The sequence below is a fragment of the Mustela erminea genome, chromosome 13 (genome assembly GCF_009829155.1).
Source record: "Mustela erminea isolate mMusErm1 chromosome 13, mMusErm1.Pri, whole genome shotgun sequence".
NCBI classification, from domain to species: domain Eukaryota; kingdom Metazoa; phylum Chordata; class Mammalia; order Carnivora; family Mustelidae; genus Mustela; species Mustela erminea.
The window spans coordinates 4173972-4196457 of NC_045626.1; the positions used below are offsets into that span (position 1 = coordinate 4173972).

At 45.9% G+C, this 22486-nt stretch overlaps 1 protein-coding gene across 2 annotated transcripts in view; it reads right to left on the reverse strand.

Annotated features, from left to right (window-relative positions):
- Positions 1-5241: 5241 nt before the first annotated feature.
- The window catches only part of CNDP1 (carnosine dipeptidase 1), a 34255-nt gene continuing 17010 nt past the window's right edge, over positions 5242-22486 (reverse strand). For both annotated transcript variants that reach the window (XM_032309991.1, XM_032309992.1), the window contains exons 3-12: positions 22223-22372; positions 21270-21432; positions 20490-20578; positions 18122-18322; positions 17130-17214; positions 11829-11989; positions 10647-10811; positions 9232-9373; positions 6686-6833; positions 5242-6494 (exon numbers count right to left, since the gene is read on the reverse strand). In XM_032309991.1, coding sequence (XP_032165882.1) covers positions 6428-6494; positions 6686-6833; positions 9232-9373; positions 10647-10811; positions 11829-11989; positions 17130-17214; positions 18122-18322; positions 20490-20578; positions 21270-21432; positions 22223-22372 — 1371 coding nt within the window. In that variant the 3' untranslated portion in view covers positions 5242-6427. The remainder of the gene's footprint in view (positions 6495-6685; positions 6834-9231; positions 9374-10646; positions 10812-11828; positions 11990-17129; positions 17215-18121; positions 18323-20489; positions 20579-21269; positions 21433-22222; positions 22373-22486) is intronic.

Here is a 22486-nt window from a genome sequence, read left to right on the forward strand (position 1 = left end):
TTACCTTTATTATGTAATTTGGATTTCCAAAAGAGGTTACAAATGAAGCACAAAAGAAGTCACAGCAGGAGGGGCGCCTGGGTGGCTCAGTGGGTTAAGCAGCTGCCTTCGGCTCAGGTCATGATCTCAGAGTCCTGGGATCGAGTCCCACATTGGGCTCTCTGCTCAGCAGGGAGCCTGCTTCCCTTCCTCTCTCTCTCTGCCTCCTTGTGATCTCATTCTCTCTCTCTCTCTGTGTCAAATAAATAAATAAATCTTTAAAAAAAAAAAAAGTCACAGCAGGAGACCTTAATCTCTTTATATTAATAATTTCATTAAGTGTCATTGATTAAAAAAAGATTTTCAGAATGGATAAAAAAAGAATATTTGGGGCCCATATGCTGCTCACAGAGATTTTTGTTAAAAATTATCTCTTTGCATGTGTACTGGCCTCCAGGTGTTTCTGATGGAGCAGAGATCATTCTGCTCTTTCCTCCCTTGCATGTTTCCCTATGTATCATGTCATTTTTCTCTCCATACTTTCACATTTTTCTCTTTATTTTTGACATTCAGTGATTTCGTTATGATGAGCTTCACCATAATTTTCTTCATACTTAACCTGCTTGGTGTTTTGTGAGCTTTTAACATCTGTAAGTTTACGTATTTCACCAAGTTGGGGAAACTGGGGGTTATTATTTCTCCAAATACTTCTCTTCCCCATTCTTTTCTCCTGAACTCCAATCAAATATACATATGCACCTCTTGCTTCTATATATATACGACTCACTGAGGTTTTGGCTTTTTTCTTTTGTTTTCATTCTTTTTTTTTTCTCTCAGACTTTCAGATTGAATAATTTCTATTGATCTATTTTCTGTGTTTCCTGATTCCCGTATAAACCTGCAGTCTTAAAACATTTTTTTCATACTACCCTGACAAGTGCAGCTATTGTCCCTGATGTGACAGAGTGCCTATTCCCAGTATAAACAGAGCAACACGTATGTATCATGATTCTTCTATGTTCTCTCCAGTTATCTGGTAAATGCAGCTAGGGATTTTTTTTAATTTCACAGATTGCATCTTTTGGGTCTAAAATTTCTATACAGTTATGTCTTTCTGTTTCTCAGATGAGATTTCCTATTTGTTTATTTTGTTTTGTTTTTATTTTTATTTTTTAAAGATTTTATGTATTTGACAGAGACAGATATGGCGAGAGAGGGAACACAAGCTGGGGGAAGGAGAGAGGGAGAAGCAGGCTTCCCTCTGAGCAGGGAGCCCGATGTGGGGCTCCATCCCTGGCATCATGACCTGAGCCGAAGGCAGACGCTTAACGACTGTGCCACCCAATGCTCCTACTTTTTGAAGGCATATTTTCTTTTTATGTACTTGAGCAAAGCTGTAATAGCTGCTTTGATATTTTGCCTGTGAATTCCAACATATAAATCATTTTGGGATTAATCATCATTAATTTTCTCTTTTTTCCTGATTGGGAGTCATGTTTTCCTCTTTTTTAACTGTCGAGTAATTTTGAGATGTATTACAGACATTTAAGTAAATATAGATATTATCAATTCAGTTATGTCCCTCTGAAGAGGTTGTTTGTGGTTGATAAGGATTTAACAGGCAGTTACTTTGGCTGTCCTCATACTCTACACCTTAACTCGGTTGTTAACGATGGCAGCTGAAACCTTCAGTTCCCTCAGCCTTAGCTGGGATGCTTGAGTCTGCTTCACACATGCGTAGTTCAGAGGTCATCTGGCAGTTTAGGCAAAGTGTACAGAATTTGGTGTTCTCCCTTTGTGACTCCTCTTTCCGGAACCTCCCTCCCCTCACTTCCCACTAGGGTAGTAAATCTGAGCTCTGCCTTCTGGTTCTTTAAGTGGAGGTTTGATTTTGTTTTCTTTTGTTTTTAAAGATTTTATCTGAGAGAGAGAGAGAGAGAATGAGAGAGAGGCCACAAACAGGGGGAGTGGCAGAGGGAAAGGGAGAAGCAGGCTCCGTGCTGAGCAGGGAGCCCGATGTGGGGCTCAGTTCCAGGATGCTGGGATCAAGATCTGAGCCAAAGGCAGATGTTTAACCAACTGAGCCACCCAGCACCCCTAAATGGGGTTTTAAATAAAGTTTAGTTGGCCTCTTTTATTTGATTATGACTATTTAAAATTTGAAAGAAAGCATTGGTCATTTTGGGTGACTAATCCTTTTTGCTGACTGTCATTTAAAGTTCTAATTTCCTTTAAATTAACATGTTCTGCCATTACATTCAAATGCCTACCTACAATAACAGTCAGAATGTGCTACGAACACTTAACCACCCACACTAGAATTTTAAATCTACATTCTTTTTCAATGCTGTTTTGGTGAATTTCAATGTGGGAGGTGAGATGATTTCAAACTTTACATTTTCTATCATAGTCAAAGGCATAATTTTTCTGACATCTTTTTTCATTCTAGGATAAGAAATTATACTAGCATAATGTTTTAAATAAAATTTTTCCATGTAACAAAAACGTTTTTCTGTTCAATCTATCTAAGCTAAAAAAATCCCAAAAGCATTTATTTACTTACCATAACTGTTAAGAAATTACATTCATTATACCCACCAGCTGTTCTCTTCCACATCATGCTGGAACAGAAAGAGTAGATCACTTTACTTCAGAAAATCTCCGGTATTTCTCTTTGAACTTCATCAATTGTTTGAGCCTTTGGACAGCTGAGCAAAATATAGAATATACCCAGCCTAGCTTCTGCCTCCCAGAGCTTGCTTCCTAAAGAGGAAAGTTCTTTTCAATGCAGTAAGGAGGAAGAGTATCTTTCTTAAGTGTCATGAGCTCTGCAGAACAGAACGTGGATGTAGAGTCGGCCAGGGGAGAACAGAAATAACATACAAGGACTAGGACTTGGTTTCTGTTCGCTGCTTGCATGAAAGGCATTGGTATTAAAGGCAGGTGACATAACTGCGTTAGATTTGACAATGAGTACCTTATCACGGAAATAAATACCTCATCTCATATAATCGAGAACTCAAATCCTTATTTAATTCTTTAGCTATTACATGATCAATTAATATTAAATTGAAAAATAACATTAAAAAAAGCTGGGTGATGTTAAATACATTTTAAACTAGATACTTAAAATAGCATTTTAAGCATTCGTATTTTTAGCACTAATAGCATTAGTATTTAAAAGTCATTTGGCCCTATCATAAAATGGTATTGAGGACTTGTTTTTTTAAGTGGAAGTAGCTATCAGTAGAAGTGAGAAGCCAAATTGAATAGCATTATCTTCTTTTTTTTTTTTAAAGATTTTATTTGACAGAGAGAGAGATCACAAGTAGGCAGAGAGAGGAAGGGAAGCAGGCTCCCTGCCCAGCAGAAAGCCCGATGTGGGGCTCGATCCCAGGACCCTGGGATCATGACCTGAGCTGAAGGCAGAGGCTTTAACCTACTGAGCCACACAGGTGCTCCACATTATCTTCTTTTGTGAGCTACCTTCTTTTTCCACTTCTAAGAAATTTGTCAAGTGCATATGGTGGGCTTGGCACCGTGCTTAGTACAGTCTTTCAACCCAGCGGGTTCATCAGCGCATGGGAACAGCACATCAGCATGGCCCAATTTTGTGGTTGCTCAAGAGAAATCTTTTGTGCAAATCAGTCTACTGATTTTGAAATGCTGGCATCCAATTCATAACTACTTAGGACATTGTGAAGGCCACATGAAACATGGTAAATGGCGCCTTGAGCTCACGGGCTGCTCTCCTGTGGCCCCTGAATTAAGGCAGAACCCTTATGAAGACACAAGGAGTGCTGCCCAGCAGGGCACACACAAGCCATTCTCAGTCAACGGCACCTGTACGTGATTTGTTTTAATGCCACCTAGGCACCCTACATGACTTGTTTTAATGAGCTTTTCCCCAGCACTGACTGCTCCCAAGACAGTTTCAGCTAGAAAAAATACGAGAGGAAGAGCATAGAGACACAAGTGCATGCGGGGGGACAGCAGGCCTACCAGAGGATACTCAGAAAATGCGGCTGCAGACTCAAAAGATTTCAGCAAGCAATACTGAGCATCTGCTGGGACAGGCGTGCTGCGGGGCCATACGTGCGTGGGAAAGGGCTGCCATTTATGTAGAGATTGGCAGGGGCTTTCACAGTAACCCCGCAGAAGTTAGGCAGGATTTGGCTTTCAGGTCATGGGAAGTGACAGTGCAAATGGAATTGGTGGCTTCTGAAATGGAGTCAGCTGATATGATATGAAACTGGATTTGAAAGAGAGAGAAGTGTCAAAGAATAAAGATTCCAATGGTCCATGTACCAAATCAGGGACACTGTAGGTGAACCAGGGGTGGGAGGATGGATAAAAGACTGGTTTCCATTCTAGGGGAGTCGAGATTCAGATAGGAAATAAACAGGAGGACCAGGGGTCCAGTCCTTAGTAAAGGGGGCTGGGTGGGGTCGGCCGGGAGTCCCAGGCATCTGAGCTGAGAAAGGGATGTGCAGGCAGCATGGGGAGGAAGAAGAGGCCGACACCGAGTCCTCTGTGTGTCCTTGGCCTACTGTCCTCCTCCAGCTGCAAGTGCAGAGAGTGTGTGTCACCAGCGAGGCTCTTGTACTGTGCACACACACTCACACGTGCTTCCGGGCTGACACACTGAGTGCAGTTACATTGCTCAGAACTACTTACAATATATTTTACAAATAGCTTTTGTTAACTCACTAATACGAACACCCTTTTAAGAATATAAATTGGCATCATAAACCTCTTGCAATTTGTTCTTGGGAACTTTGCCAAGTACATCAGGTAGGTCCCACGAAATCCAAAATGTCACATGATGCAACCTACTCTGGCGAGCGTGAACCAAGCTTAATAACAGAATATCCAATACCCGTCAATACTCAACAAACAGGAATCGATCTTCCCATGCAGCAGAGGAAAAGTAGATCATTGATGGATACCCCGTAAGACTCCTACCTCCTTTGAGTCCCATTTCTTTTTTAAGATTTTACTTATTTATTAGAGAGAGGATGAGAGCGGGGCGAGGAGCGGAGGAGAAGCAGGCTCCCCACTGAGCAGGGAGCCCGATGCGGGGCTCGATCCTAGGACTCCAGGATCATGACCTGAGCTGACGGCAACTGCTTAACTGACTGAGCGACCCGGGCCCCCCTTGAGTCTCATTTCTGAGACAAGACTCAGGGTAAGCTGAATCACAGGCCCTATAGTGCAGCCCTTTTGGATGTGGTCTTGCAAATGTTAAAGCTGACATTCCAAGAATCCACAAAGAGATTAAATGCATTAGGCTTTGATTTTATTTGTAATCATAAGAGAAACATTTTTAATAAACTCTTAAGTTCTCCATTAATGTGATTCAAATAATGACTTTATAAAGATTGAATTGATTTGTTTACATACACTCGACTGTAGAAAAATTACATTCTGTTTGTTTGTTTACACCATCAAATGCAATCGAGCCAAACAAGATGGTTAACTAAAATGATTACTGAATGCAGCATTCGCTGATGGCTTTAAATTTAGAACCTGTTACTGGTGTTGGGGCTGATTAGATTTGTTCTCTATCTAAATTTGATGCTATTAAAAGCTTTAAGCAATTTAGATGTAGTCACTAAGTAAAATTCCAACAAGGTGAGAGAAATTCTATCAGAATTGATTCTGCGGTGGTGACTTTATATGTGCACAGATGTTGGCGGGGGGGGGGGGTGTTCAGTGATGGGGTACCAAGAAAGAAAAGGGTGCAGGAGGGGTGGTCAGTTGGCATCAATCCAAGAAAGGTAAAGAGCCTTGGAATAGAAAAAGTACTGATTTTCACACAGGGAATCCCAAATGGCCTAAGGATATGACTATTGCTTGTTTCTGTTTCAGAACTTCCAAGAAGGAGGCAAAATAAATGAAGGGAAAGCAAGAGGTTAATATGGCATCATGCTTTAGTTATTCCTCTACAAACGAACCCACAGGGAAATCCTGGTAGCCAATGGTGGGACCAAGAGTTTTACTAATAAAAGGAACGTGTGGTAAGAGCAAGGATAATCTACACACTGTGCGGAATGATGATGTATTATGAGCACCTTGGAAGCTAAAAACCCACCGCAGGGATCAGACCCATCAAACTGCCAGGGAGGGTCTAATGAAAGAATTGTCCTTGTGCTCCAGGGAAAGAGTGAGTCCAATCCCGGGGCTTCTGCAGCCGGACTTGGGGAGATGTTGCAGGTAGTGGTGACTTTGGAAAAGTGTCCTGTGGGGACAGTATGCCATTTTCAATGGCTATGCCTTTCAAATATTTTAGGACTGGTCCAAATGTCCTAAGACATTTTAAATGGGAAGGAAACATTATTTCCTGGACCTGAAGTTCTCTGGATATTTAGATTCTGTTCCTCGCCAGGTGTGTGGGAGAGCGCATCTGTCAGTAGGTCAGATCTAAGCCGGAAGGTTGCCCTCGTTATCAATGCAGCTTAGCCAGCTCTAGGAAAAAGGCAGCAAATAATTTGGATCCCTCTATGTAGTTCCACCTAGCAAAGAAGAAATAAAGAGAAACGCTGTTATTTCCATTCAGATGATGGGGGAAGGCAGTCTACAATGTAAATAGGAAGATTTGGTGATGTGAATTCAATCTCCAGTACGGAGCACGTGGGGAGGTGATGATGTGGAGACCCGGGGTTTGTGCAGTGAAGGACAGCCCCCCCGACAGGAATCCACTGACCTGTTGATTTTCTCATTCTGAGCATGCTCCCCATCATCAACAGCGCCCAGCGGGAGCATCATCACACTCTTTTGGACAGTGTCCTGGAATATTCTGGCAATTGGTATGGTTGACCCATCCCGAATCATGTCTGGCTCTGTTCCAAACACTGAAGCACAGGGACAGAAGGCATTTGAATGAAATAATGACAAGACTACCCTAGTCATCTTCTCAAATGTAGTGTTTGTTTTATCTTTCCCCTTTTTCTTGTTTATTTAACCATTAAATTTGCTGCCTGGGGTAAGTAAGCTTCTTGATACCATGCAGTTTTTTCTTCTAAAATAGTCAATAGAGTCAAGAAGAAAGCCATGGATGCATTCTTTACCATTTAAAATTCTTTTAAATAAAATTTTTATTTTGAAGTGCAGATTTTACAGAAAAGTTGCAAAAGTAACACAGAGAGAATTCCCATATGTTCCTTACTTTACTTTCTGTGATGTTAATATCTCACGTAACAATCGTACAATTATACAGAACAGGAAGTTAACATTGTAATAATATTATTAACTCCATTCAGACCTTATTTAATTTCACCAATCCTTCCCTTTATCCATTCCAGGATCCAATCCAGAATCCCACATTGCATTTTGTCACTGCTTCTTACTCTCCTCTGGTCTATGACAGTTTTTAATCTCTCCTTGTCTTCCATGACCTTGACCCACTTGAAGAGTACTGATCAATTGTTCTGTAGTGTCCCTTCATTTGGGTTTGTTTGATACTTTCTCATGATTGGAAGAGACCTTGCATTTCTGGCAAGAGCATTAGAATACAATGTACCTACTTTTATGGTTGCTTCGTGAATTAAATTATTTGGAAAGTGGGACTTCTTTGGTTTTGTAACCAGTAGACAAATAAACAGCTTTATTCAACTACCACCTGAGTGTTGCGGTGTTTGTGCTCCACTGTCAAGGTAGCCCATGAAACAGTGTTAATAGACACCCGAGGGCCTAAGGAGCAATGACTTTAAACCGTCCAGGCCAGAAGATGAGTTGTCAGTGACGGGAGTGGAGACACAAAACGAAATGAAGTCACACAAGGTAACATGCCATGATGCCCTGTCTCCTGTATCCGCAGAGTACAGTGTGAGTGTGAGTAAAGACGACGTACTTTGTTGGAAGAACTGGTTTTGCACACGATAAACCATAAGGTACCTTTCCTGCAAGAGTATTTCTGGCCTTCACTGTTGACCTTGACATTTCAATCACACCTCCCTCTTCAGCTGGGATTACATTCACCTTCCTAATATCTTTTCTTAACTTCCAAACTTCACTGGTAAAATACTGCTACAGCTGGGAGCAGTAGGAATGATTATGTAGAAAAGTAGGGCTCTAAGTCTTAGGCCTGTCCTCTAATTTTTAATGTCTCTGTCCTTTGTACAGATAACCCTGATAAAGTGTTAGTGCTCCCAGGTGGTCTGGACCTCCAATTCCAGCTCTGCTCTGTTAGGGATGTGCCTAAGGCCTCAGCTGCAATATAGTGCCAGTAGTCCCTAGAAACACGTGCAGGGTTTCCCCGCCTGGCTTTTGGGGACACCCTGAAAGTCCCACTGCCTTTCGGAGGGTCCACTATGTTGCAGGCATTGGCAGTGTCACCTTCCTGCTGCAGAAGCCAAAGAGACTGGATTTTCCTTCACCCTGCCCAGCAGCCAGGACCCAGATGTGTGTCCTGTGCTCACCAACCACATGATTCTGCCCAGGACTTGGAAGCATAGGCAGTCGAAACAGGCTCCATCTGAGAAATTCCAAATAAGGCTCTGCTCCCCTCCCTACTCCCAGGGAAGCAGAGCGGCCCTGAAAAGACTACTGGTTCTAGAGTCAGATAGGCCCGAACTGAGTCCCTGGGTTGGATAATTTTATAAAATGAGCATCCGCAAGAAGCCTCTCTGTGGAAATCCCAGGTGGCCTGCCATGGGGCTGTTCGTATCAGAACTGGGCCCCACGGAGAAAGAATCTTAAGCGACTCTGCAGTGAACCCAGCCCAGAGCCCGACGTGGGGCTTGATCCCACAACCCTGAGATCACGACCTGAGCTGAAACCGAGAGTCAGATGCTCAACTGACTGAACCACCCAGGCGCGCCTAGCTCCTTCATTTTTAACCCCGTATTTCCAATTCTTCCATGCAAACACAGCTATGCCTTTTAAAGGACATTTTTATATGTTGGCCATCATTTCCATAAGTATCAGACACTCGCAAGTCCGTCATTTTGTCCCAAATTCAGGCTTCCAGATGTGAACCCAGCTTTGCCACTTCCACCTGGGTGCCCTTCATTCAGCAAATTCTTAAATCTCTTCCAGGCTTACTTAGTAAACTGGGGCAGGCTATGGGGAGGGGCCAGGGGGGCAGTGCGTAGGAAGAACCCTGGATGGAGTTGCTGACACTCTACGGAGACTGTCTGAAAAGGAGAGCCGAACGGAAATTCTGAATGAGCCTGCTTTGTCCACAGCCCCACCAGGCACCGCACCCTGGTCCCACTGAAAACTGTCAACTCGAGGTACCGCACGTCTAACCTGTTCTGATGGCTCTTTTTGCTGCAAGATACTGATTATCTTTAATATTTGCGATCCACGGCTGCAGTCCTAGCGTCATAGAAACAGCCATCTGGTTGGAACTGTTTCTTTTGGAGAATATATTTTCAAGATGCTGTTTCACCTGAAAAGGAACATTTTCAGTTATATGAGAAAATTTCAAGTTATTCTCCCGTGCAGTGAATAAACAGCGGTCTTTGATCAAGAAACTGAAATCCCAGCCCAACAAATTTGAGGGTCGTGATTTTACCCTCATTCTCGCGGAGGGCTGAGTAAGCGAGCAGGGCCCCGGGACTGAAAGCTTTAGCAGTGAGAGAAACGGGTCTCCCTCCCTTTCCATCTCCAATCCCCTAATATCCTCCAGTTCTCAGCCCCGCGCCCTCCCCATCCTGACCACAGTGACAGACTGCTCATGTTTGGCAATTATGAAGCACAATGCAACTTCTCCATTTGAACATCCCTCTTCTCAGACTTGTCAGTACCTTAATGACAATTTTGGGAATATTAGGCATTTGTTAATTCTTGAAAAGGGGGGGGGTGATTCCAAACCAAGCGATAAAGGAGCCTTTTGTCAGCCTCTTTCTCTGTCCCCTGGGCTCCATTCCAGTGGCCACTGTGGAAATCCTCCCTACTCTGAAATATCCCTCCCATTCATCCCTTCAACAAACATTTGCTGAATGCCCGTCACGTTGATAGGAACGGTACTAGGTGCCGGGAACACAGCTGTGAGCAAAACCAGGGTGGCAGGGGGGTCCCTGGCGAAATCCATACGTTGTAAGAAAGAGAAACAACACATCCAAAACAGGAGGGGGGAAGGGCAGGAGACAGGGATGCACACAGGGAAGGAGGTTGTTTTAGGAAGTAATTAACGCTACAAAGACAGTAAAAGAGGTCACCGGGATATAGAGATGTGGGTGACGGATTCGCGGAGCTCATTATTCAGAGTGTACTTTCTGTTGAACTTGAGGTAAACTGATGATAGTTTGAGAATTTAGACAGAAAACTCCTTCCAGATAACATTTTCATTAAAACGGCTGCCTTCAGACTGTGGACTCCAGACACCAGGGCAAACCAGCTACAGGTCTGAGCGTCTGCAGCCCCATCAGGCCACGGGCAGCGGGTTTCCCCATCTGCGCGTCAGCCAATCTTGCCCTGATGTCAACTGTTCAATGCAGAAACACTTCCCATCACTCCAACCGCAAACGATTATTTATCTGACTACTGTAATTGCATGTAATTACAGACAGAGATTTTTACTGAACGAAAATTATATTGGTTTCTTGACATTTGTTCCAGTCCCTTTTCTATCGGGGAAAAAATGGAACTTCAGCGCTAACAGCTGAACAGCTCACGGACTCCGGAGTGTGGCTGCAGGGACAACCACGCACATCTGGTACCTGTTTTTCCACCACAGACGTATCCATGTGAGGGACCAGACGGATTGAAAATTTCCCTATAACTTGGCCAGGGATGACTGTTTTAGCTCCAGGCTCATCAAAAGCACCCTCAATCCCATGGATTGAAAGAGATGGGTACCTCCAGAGGTGCATTAGAATCTCCTCCTGAGGGAAAACAAGATTATTTTACTACATAAGAGAAGGTTCCGTTAAAACTCTGTTGACCTGTGCCGCATGTATCACCCGTCTCGGTACGTCTCTGACACCGCTCATGACAAGTTAATTATCACCTTCCGTAGACGTGCCTGGACTGTAGCACAAGTCCTTCCCCTCCGGCCCCGAGTCCCTCTGCCGCCCCCACCTGACCGAGCTGCTCCACGGACGCAGGTCCCTCATCGCCTCAGCTCTGAAGTTAATAGATGGCAAAGGGGCTTTCAGAATTTGGGACTTGATTAGAAACTTCTATCCCCAATCACCATGATGATCAGTTGCACAGAAAAGGCATTCTCTTTTCCAGAAGGCTTCAAAGAACTCAGCATATGTTTGAGCTACTTTTCTTGCCTGCTATGGCCAAGGCAGAGCTGGTCTCAGGGAAGAGATCTATCACTTCTGTTGGACATGATTTTCCCCCTCCTGGCACCCCCCAGAACGAGCATTAGCTACCACACACCGTAGCAGGCACAGGATTTAAAAAGAAGAAGGGGAAAGAAAACATGCAAATTTTCCAGAAATGAATGCTTTGGGCTCTGGTTTTCTTACTACCCCAAGGCAGCCATGTAGCGACGTACAGATGAGCCCCAAAGGCTCTTAATTCTGTCTGCTGAAATGAACACTTAGAGGGCTCGGAGCTAGAAAAATCTCAGAGCGTTTTCATCTTTGAGCAGGTCGGAAGCACGGGCAGCTGAAGGCTAGCATGGGATCAAATCCAAGAAACTGACTTGGAAAATCACTTGGAACTGAGTGATGGCCGCCTGAGGCCAGTGCCAGTCGGACCCCAGAGTAAGTTCTGGCTGCTCTAGACTGAGGGAGGTAAGTGGCCACGAAAGTGAAATTCTTCCTCCAAATGACCACCCACACTCAGTTCTGAGATGCGCAGATTCGCAGCCCATGGCAAATGTGGAATGGGAAAGACGGGCTTTATTACTGGCGGGCCTTCAAAGTAGCCCCCAGTTGTGACCATACCTTGGTGTCAAACAGGAATCTCTTAACCCGGCTACTTCTACGGTATTCTTCTAGGTCCAGATGGATGGCTTTGTACATTTCTCTCTCCTCTTCCGTAAGAGGCGCCACCTGGTCATAGATTCCGGGGATCAGAATGTGGCCAGATGAGTCTACAAGACTACCTGCGAAGGTACACAAGGGAAGCAAAGCCAGGAAGAAGTTACGGGGGCACTGATGTTCTGGGTCCGGAGCGGGACCATGGGTGACTCTCCTGGGGCTGCAGTGGGCCTTGTGACAGGCCCTGGTCCCCTGGCAGAGCTACTGGCACCATCCCCACCTCCGAGGGGGAGGCTGGAGGAAGGAGCTGGTCTCCAGGCAGACTCAGGTTGAGTCAGACTCGTTCCAATGTCCACCTCGTCAATGGAGAGATGGAAACACACGGTAATCGGCTGGGACTTGCCTGCCTTACAGAAGTTTCAATGACACCTCCTGTGTTATAAATAAGGTTCCTTTCAAACTTTCAGTTGATCCTGAGTTAAAAAGTACTGTATGTTCATTATAAAAAACTTCAATGCGTATGTATGTGTCTACACAAACATTCCTGAGGAACTGACAATCCTCTTTGCTTGTTGGCTTCTCTCCCCCTGCACACACCATCATATAATAAACACTCACCTTTAATCAAAGCACAATACCCTTGAGGTCTAGCCTATAAGGCTTGCCTCAACCACAAACATCTCCAGAGCGAACATGCAGACGCACTTGTCTGTTATTTACGAAGAGCTTGGGGATTAACAGGAATGGAGGAAGCGACCATCAGTGACTATCCACAGAGGAAGTCGAGGTGGAAGCTCAGTAAACACTGCCCACGACCTCGAGAACCTGCTTACCAAAGCAGCAAACGGACTATCAGAAATGGTGACAAATGTATTCTGGGCATCTAAATTCACCCTCAGGCCCCCTGGGGCCTTTCATTCAAGTAAAGACACTTCAGGAAAAAAATGTACTCCACATTCTTAATGTGACTATAACTTGACAATGTCAAACTACTGTGAAGCACTGTATTTTCAAATCTTCCTGTCGAGGCCGACAATCACAAAGCAGAGGCTGGAAGGCTCCGGTGGGATTCCCCTCGCGACTGGAGGCCGGCTATGCTCAAGGCACGGGATGAACACCAGGGACAAGAGGATGTGTGAAGACCCCACTTTCATCAGTAACAGCGTCACCACTCAGCACACAGGCTAAATGACAAGTGTGACCCTCCCTAAACCCAATGGCAGGTGATTTGGCTCTCTGTGTAGACACAACAGAATCCACGGTAAACACCCTACCAGCACTCACAGGGATGGCCGTAGTGTGGGACATATGGGTGTCCCAGCACTTGAGATGATCCTAGAAGGCAAACCCCAAGCTCGGAGATGTCAAGGCAGCAAAATAAGAAGGGAAGGCTTTGCTGTTTGGTTTTCAACCATGTCCTCCTTAGTGCCCGCTCCCGGTCCCCCGCACACTTCACCCAAAATTCTACAGCCACGTTGGGGTAAGGTCTGCAGCCTACTGTGCATGGAGCAGCCTCTGGCAGCACTGACTTACGGAATTCCCTGCATTTAGCCCAAAAAAGCGTATAACGTAGTAAAAATGGTACCAGCCCGTTAGTAAAATTCAAGTCAAACAAACGCTGGGTGCCAGTGATTGGGACTGCCTGTCGTTGACTTGCAGGCCACCCTCTGGACCCACACCAAAGTCAAAATCAAACATAAAAGCACCATCAATAATACAATCACTAAGTCTTCCCTTAGCTCATGTCCCTAAACTTCTGCTGACATTCTCATAGACAAGGACAGAGCCGCAAAGAGTAAGAAACAGACCCTGCTCACAATCTGCCTGGAAAGAAGCAGGATGAAGAGACCCTGTGGGACCACAACAAGCAGCTGCAAAGGGGCACAAACCGCAGGCGCGCAGAGCAGGCCGGGAGCCCGCAAGGGGGGACACACGGGGAAAGCCAAGGCGGCATCACCATTGGGCCCTAGAGATGGTGTGAGACACGCCTGGCACAGCCTCGGTGGTGAGAAGCAAGTAGTGCTGGAAACAGCCAAGTTGGCAACACTTAAGACCTGCGATGCTCTAGCGGCCAGGATGTTTGGTCTCTGTATCCCGACACTGAACTCTGACGTTCTTCTGATTTTTCCAGCTGGTCTTGCCAGATACTGTCATGGGCAGCGTGGAGGGGGTCAAACTAGGACTGGGTTTGAGCAGCATGGCCTTTCTACATGCTCACTGCACTTCTCCAGCACCCCTGGCCCGGCCCAGTCCTGGGTATGGTTTTGAATCACGGATCCTATTTCCTCAGGACGCGGAGCAGCCTTCCCAGCTATGGTCTTCCCAGCAGACACAGATCCCGAGAGCCGAGGAGTAGCATGTCCTCCGCTCCCTGCCCCTCCGACCCCCAGCAGAGGTCTGTTTAGGCGCCGCTCAGCTCAGCACAAGGTGTCCTCTGGCACTGCCCCGGCAGAGCCAGGCAGTGGGAAAACGCCACACACGGCTGTCCCTGCTTCTGCGATCCACTCTAGCCCCAGTTCTACGGCACTGGCTGCGTTCCCATGCAAACAGGATGTTGCTGAGAGAGTTCTTCTCCCCACCACACCCCTTTCCCCCTAGAAAGCATGATCCTCTGGATTTGAAGTAATTTCTGCAGCCACTAGAGCCTCCTCGGCCAGGAGCCCAGCCGGGAAATGCATGGGAGGCAGAGAGGGTTGTGCCTTTGAAAACTGCACTGGGAAGCAAATGTAATCCTTGATCCCCAGGGGTCCGCTTGGATTTTAACATGTTAATACTATGGGGTAGTTGGCTCTAGTAAGAGGGCCCTGCCCCGACTCCCCTGCTGTGACCTTCCCCGCCATGCGACTTTTAGGAGAGAGCAGGGAATGGGATTATCCACCACAGGAAAGTGTTGGAGCTGAGGGCTCTGTGCAAACTGGGCATCTGCACCCCTGCCATCCCCCGCCCTCCAAACACACCGCAGTCTAAGTCTCTTTGAAGATGGGGGTGAGCCAGTTTCCCTGTGTCCCCCCCATGGGGACTCCTGTGACTTTCACACAGCTAGCACTCAATAAAGCTTTATAATCTATTAGAAATCACAGTTATCAGGGCCATAGAGCTGAGGAACTCAGAAGGCAGAGAGATTGGGAACTTGCACAAGGTCACACAGCAGCAGGGGGTTTCCTCACTAAAGTGCAGGGCACCTGTCCGCTACAGGGGGAAGACCTGATGGAACCAGCTCTCCTGGGTCATCATCCCTAACCAGCAGTGACCCCACAGGAAAGCATGGGAGCCAAGACGCTATTGGGGTCAGCAAGCAAAAGTGCTTGTTATCAGTCTGAAGTTCAACCCTAAGTCCTTCGGTCTTTGTACAACACATATGAAAGCCATGCAGATGATCCAATCCCAAATCACTTCATTATGGACTGATTATTTGATTTGTCTCCAAAAATTAAAGAAAGTGAAACCATATGCTTTTCATTCTGTTCATGTTCCTGACCTGATTTTTCCTTGCAGGGCCATATACATTTTTAGGACTGAATGGAATTCTATGCCTGGGTGAAATCATATAGTCTAAGAGAATGTCGTGCAATGATCATGATTGGGAGAGACTGAAATGCACTGTAAAGATCTGATGATGTCGGGGCACCTGGGTGGCTCAGTGGTTTAAGCCTCTGCCTTCGACTCAAGTCATGATCTCAGGGTCCTGGGATCAAGCCCCAAATCAAGCCCCACATCAAGCCCCACATTGAGCCCCACATCAGGCTCTCTGCTCAGCAGGGAGCCTGTTTCCTCCTCTCTCTCTCTGCCTGCCTCTCTGCCTACTTGTGATTTCTCTCTGTCAAATAAATAAATAATATCTTTAAAAAAAATAAGATAAGCCAATCCTAGGGAAGAAAAAATTAGTTCTGGTAAAACAGAAAATTAATTCTTTCACCCCTCACTACCAAATATTGAGTTGCATGCTATCTGAATTCTTCTGGAAACATTTTAAACACTTTAAAGGAAAATGGATTGTTGTTCCCAGCATGGGAAATATTGTCAAGATTTACATTTTAGGAGAACTAGATGGCCATAAAGAATAGATAGGTGACAGGCAGATAGAGAAAAAGGACAGGTGGACAGTAGAGCGTTGACACTGGAGCCAGACAACACATGAGAGGTAGACATAGAGATTTCATTATTTTCTTCGGGGAATGAAGGGGCAAGAAGCTCAACAATTATAGAGATGGTCCTGAAGACCATCCAGCAGGTGGCCCAGGTACGCTCATGGTGCCCAATCTGAGACTGCCAAGGCCAAGGGGATGCAAGTGAGTGGCCAGAGGTAAAGCCGTGTCAAATAAAGAAAAGAGACTTTTGCTGATCAATCCCCATAGAGGACATGATTTTGGCAGTTTGCCCAAAAGGGGCATGCTGTAATATTTGCATAAAGGAACCCTGCAGGCCAAGGAGACATATCCAAGTATTGTGGAGTCTGAAGAACACTAAATTGTCAACATAAAAGGGCAGCGTTCTTGCCAGGATTGCAGAAAGGGGCTCCTCCGAGTGAGGCTCCTGAGGATGAAGCTTCCTTCGCCACCGGGATCCAGCCCACATGCAAGCAAGGGCGACAAGATGAATCAAGGCGGTCAGAGAGGGCACACTTGCCCCCCAGCAGAGCACACACCTGCATACAGCTTCCGCCCGGAGCTCCAGGCGCTCTACGGGAGGGCATGAGCAGGCAGCAACAAGCAAACCGACAGGGGTCACTGGGCCACTGGAGGCCACAGAACTGGACGCAAGGAGCCAGGTGGTGCCGCTGTCTTTGGCATCATCTCTGGATGCTTCTCTGGACACCCCTCTCAGCTACTGCCCCGGGTGTGGCCAGATGTGTCACAATACCCAGTAAAAGAAAGGGGGGTGAGCTGAGGAAGAGCTTCCATCAACGAACAACAGTGATGTGGACTTAATAAGCCCAAGGAACATTTAGCCAAAGTGGGGGAAGCTAAGAACATGGTTTTTCTACTACTCCACCCTTGCCTGAGTCAAACAGAACCAGATTCTAGTAGATCCTTGATGCTTATCCTTGATGAAATGAAGGGGTGCCTGGGTGGCTCAGTCAGTTGAGCGTCCAACTTGTCGTTTCAGCTAAGGTCATGATCTCAGGGTCATGAGATAGAGACCTGCGTTGGGCTCCACACTCAGTGGGGGTCTGCTTTTCCCTCCCCCCCTGCCTCCACCCCACCTTCTCTTTCTCAAATAAATAAATAAATCTTTGAAAAAAAATGAAATGAGATAAGACATTACCAAGAAGAGCAACCAAATCGGCCATTGGTTCATTGAGGATACCCCCAAAAGTTCCTGAATGAAAATCTTGATCTCTGCACTTCACCTGGAAGACAGGTAAAAGAGAAGACAGGTGATCACCTCTGTGGTTGCTCTGGGGATAGCTTCCATGTGGCCGAGAACAGCCCCACACGATAGCCCTCAGGACTCAGGTGGCTACCTCCCAGTCACATGACTTAGAGCATCTACCCCTTCCTTGTCTTCATTTCTCATTCTTTCCTGAACCCCCGAAACGGATTTCAGTCCTCAGTTGTTTGTCTCACACAGCTCTGCCTGGGGCCAGCAGCCCCTTCTCCAAGCGGCTGAAGTCTACATATTCTGCCCATCTATCTCTCACCCCTCCTTCCAGAAACCATCTTCTCTTTATTCTTTTCTTGCAGTTCTATTAGTGTCTCCACTAGTGACTTTCTCCCTGCCTCCCATTCTGGAGCTCGGTCCATGGCTCATAAAAAATGAATGGCTCACCATGGAAAGACTTTCTGGTTCTAAATTGCTGTCAGTATGAATAGAAAAGCTAAAGGAAACTGAACTGGATATCGTACTTGGGGATCACAACCACCCAGGACCCACTCTACAGGTAAAGAAACTGAGGTGGTGAGGTCAAGGTGTCCGCACGAGGCTGTGCACCATGGGAGTCAGAGTCCCATGCAGCCCAGCCATGCCAGCGCCCCCTCCTTCTCCCCTGACCACACATGCACATGGGGGTCCTGCATGGACCTGTCACGACAGACCCTGATCAGGCGGTCAGAGTCACAAACCCCTGTATCCTCTCCCTCCAGAAAAATGCACACAGCATGGCCACTCCGGTTGGGAGACTTCCTGAATCCCCCAGTCCCTAGACTGCTGGGACCCCCAGGCCATGCCTCCAGCTCAGAACTCTGCTCTCCCAAGAGCTTTCTCTCTTCCCCGCAAGATCCCAGGACAGACTCCTCCGTCCACACCACTGCAAATACCTCTACCCTGAAGTAGCTGTTCCCTCGCGTGCCGTAGGTGAGGGCTGGCTTCCTCTGGCTGAGCCACAGGTTATCTGAAATGACGATGTAGTCGACACTGGGAAAGAACTGGTCCTTCTCCTTTCTGACCAGCTCCTCCAGGCCCACAGAGCCTGCTTCCTCCATCCCTTCAATGACGAATTTGATATTCACAGGGAGATCCTGAATCCAATAAACAACAGAATAAACCATTCAGGCAAAAAAATCACAAGACTTGCCCATTCATTTTTTCAGATCCAGAATGTGTTTGCATGTGACATAAACTCATGAATTATTACATACATGCAGTGTACGGGCTGTTCATACTCCCTTCAGCTCCGTTCACAACAAAGGAGCTGTAACCAAGACAGTGAAGGGGAATATAATGGGAGACCAATGTATACGGCCTCCGGCATGACCCTGATGGGTTCAGCATGAACCCTAAAGGATGATTCAGGGAAGAAATTCCTGCAGGAGAAGCAACACCCTCGCTGTGGAGCTCTGCTAGGCCCCCACAGAGACACGCTTTCTTCCTTCTACCCAAAAGGAACCTTTCAAGAAAGGTTACTAGATTACAAAGCTCTTTTCCATCCTCATAATTCTGAGCATGATAAATGAGAACTGTTTCCTTTGAAAGACTGTCTAATGTTTAAGCCTCAGGATAATTTTTATTTCAAGTATCTGTTATTTTTCAGCTCTGAGTTCAATCTGCCTTTTAAGTTATTCAAAGGCTTTGATCTTGCAGCAAAATGGAACTTGAGTTTTTCTCTAGTTAATATTAGGGCACAGAATAGCTCCTTTAAAATTTTTACAATGTGCTTTCCCCCATTTGGTTTTGATCTTTTTGTATCTTTATAATTTATAACTTCATATCTTTGAGAGCCACATGAAGAAGAGAGGTCAAAGTCTTTTCCTGGAGCATGAAACACACACAGGAGAACTCTAGAAGTAATTCCATACAGATAAACGATGGCACAAACATACTAATTAGTGAATGGGATTGACTCACCAAAGATTAACAAAGGCAGGACGAGTGGAGGATTATGTATTAGAAAGTAAGTGACCTTCGGTCATTCAGTTGGTTAAGGGCATTTTGGGATAATGATTTGTTCAAATGTATCCCTTGCATAGATTTATTTCTATGTGTCTTAAGAAGTTAAACTAAAGGTCTGAAATATTAATATTTGAAAGCTCTTTATTAACATTTAACTAGAAAACAATTGCTGAGAAGTAGTTGGATAGCTTAAGAATTTTCTGGCAAAACGTGATTAATAATATACAAGCCAGAAACCACAATGTGTTGGGGGAGGGGGACAGGCCAGCTGCCAGGCCTGGGTTTTGGTGTCTGCTCTGTCACTGACACACAAGGGCCCCGGGACAAGCCATCTCACCCCTTGGCCACTCAAATCCTTACCTGTGCAATGTGGGTATTGATATTTGTCTGACTTTAGTAAAACGATCCAGTGATGAGAAGGCCTTCAAGTGCTCAATAAGCGACACAGAGGATGGGAGGTGGAAGAATGGGGGGCACGAGAAAAGAAGAAACCCCCTCCATAAAGGACCTCACCCTCACAGGCACCAGGTACCTCTGTGTGTCAGAGTGTCATTCACTCCACTCCAGATTCCTGAAGCAGAAATAATGATTCCTACTTCACAGATTAGGTCAGTGAGGCTCAGAGAGATCAGCTGATTCATCCAAGGGCAGTGAACATTTCTTATGTTTTGTTTGTGATTATGTAGGTTTCAGAGGGGACAGTGAAATGCAAAGTAGATTTTGGCCTTTATACAGGAAGTTTCTTATAAATATTGTTTTCTCCCTTGGGAGAAAGGGAGGGAGGGAGGGAGCAGGGGATGGAGGAGGCAGGAAGTTGTCATCATCTTCGTGGTTGTCATCATCGTCATCGCCATCACCTTGTCATCATCGTCATCGTCATCACCTTGTCATCATCATCGTCATCGTCACTGTTGTCAACCTCATCATCCCAGTCATCATTGTTATCATTGTCCTTATCATCCCTGGCATCGTAACCATCATCGTCATCACTTGTGATTCTACTCATTGTCATTGTCACCATGGTCATCATTGTCCTCATTGTTGTTGTTATCACTGTCATTGCCATGCCCTTCATTGTCACCATCATCGATATCAATACCGATATCGTCATCGTTCTAGTCGTCACTGTTGTCACTGTCTTCATTGCAGTCATCCTCGTCATCGTCATCACCTTCATTATCATCGTGGTCACCACCATCATCATCACATTCATTAGCAACATCATCGTCATCATCAACACCATTGTCCTCGTCACCATTGTCGACATCATCCCTTCCCAAACACCTGGTCACCTACTTCCTCCAGGGATCTGAAGGTGCTCACGGCATTAATCCACGCTAAAACAGGCCCTTTGTTGTCTGTTGCTCCTCGTCCGTAAAGTTTTCCTTTAAAAATGAGGGACGAGTGTTTAGAAAAGCATAGATACCTCTGCCAAGTTGAGTGAGTTAAAAACAAGGGTAGTTTTATGGGTAATCATTTCAACAGTGCTTTCCATTTTCCCAGGCACAGATCTTGCTCCGAGGCCACAAAGTCTGATTCCTGATGTACAAACAGTATGGTCATTAGCTCATCAGATGATATAAACTAATTTGAAATATACAGGTTCCTTTGGCCTCAGTAGGAATTAGCTATGTCATCCAAGTTCACTGAAAAGGACCTGAGGATTTGTTGCACAATGTCATGGAACATAGTCTCTCATTTCAAGATTTTATAATTAGTAGAAGAATGAAAAAAGGGTATGTGTGTATCTCCATTAACCTTTTTTCTTCTTTTCTTTAAAGAACATAATTACACTTAGTATTTTAAAAAGTAAAATGTGTGACCTGGACAACTTTTTCCTCCCAAGAACTCCCATGTTGGGAGTTAATTTGCCCAGGGGCACACGTCGTGGGTACATAACTCATAGTTTCTTTCACAAATGAGAAAAAAGCCAGCCTCATTGGACAGCTAGCAGACTATGAGACTGGTAGCATCTTGTCCATTCTTAACAAGAACAGGGAAGGCCTGGATCTGGGGACAGGAATCACATCTATGATTCCTAAGCCACAAAGAACCCAGTACCGATGCGTCACTTACCATCCACTTCCGTCAGCGTGTAAGGATCTGTGAGCCACCCGTCTTCCTTTCTAGCAGGCTGCACGTCCAAGTGGCCATAGAAGCACACAGTGGGTTTCTTTGGATCATTCCCCAGTTCGGCCAGGATGATGGGAGGTATCGGGAGAGTCTGACCATTAGGCAGCTGGAAACACACACACACACACAAACAGATCACATTAAAAAAAATAATAATAATGTTTAGTTCGCCCAGAAAATCCAGACGTGACATTAGGAGTCCTGTTTCTACCCCTGGGTTTTTTGTAGAGCCCACAAAGTTTCTCTACTCCTCACTTTATCTGCCTCTAAAATGGGTACCATGGGGCACTTAGTTAAAACACACAAGAAAATTAAAATTAAAGTGCTTCCTTGGTGCACAGGGGCAAACAGTAAGCTTAATCAAATAAGCTCTCCAATATGAACTCAGACTCAAATGGCTTAAATTAGGTGGACGTGGTCCTTGAAAACACACACCATTTGGAGACACACCCGGGCTGAGGCAGGCAGCACCGGAGCCTCCATTAAGGATCGCCATTTGCCCCTGGGACATAGTCATAAGCAGTGACTCTGATCAAAGACTGGAGTCTTTGAGAAAGTGCACCTGAAAGTAAGGGAAAGGGCGGTTTGGGAGAACTGCGGCCCCATGTGAAGGGGGTGAGGAGTGCAGGGAGGGGCCTTCCCAAAATAAGCTGGCCTTTGCTCACCCAGTCCACTTGCTCTCCCCCGCCCCCTAGTCCTGACACGATGAGAAATCAGTGATACTGACTCATCTGGGACCAGATGTCATTTTTTATCCTTATTGGGGATGGAGATTATGGGAGCATTTTTGAGGAGGATCAGGTCGGAGTGAGTCGCAGTCTTCCAACACCCAAGGGCAGGCCTGGCCAATGCCCGTGAGAGTGGCAGCTCGTAGAGAGGAGGGAGCCACCCAGCACCTGCTGATCCCCCAAGTCCACGGAGTCCACGCTGGCCCCCAGGCGCCGGAGCTTGTCGGCTGCCAGCGCCATCATTCTGAGGAGCTCTTGCCTGAGGCGGGGCAGGGGCTGCACAGAGTCGCTCTCCACGGCCACCCACTCCTTAAGTGTCTGTAAGGGAAGGTGACAAGGTGATTCGTCTAAGGCAGGGTCAACCACATCAACCACGTCCACTCTAGGTGGTGACTCGAGGGCTGGAGGCACCAAACCACCAGTGCTCGCCAC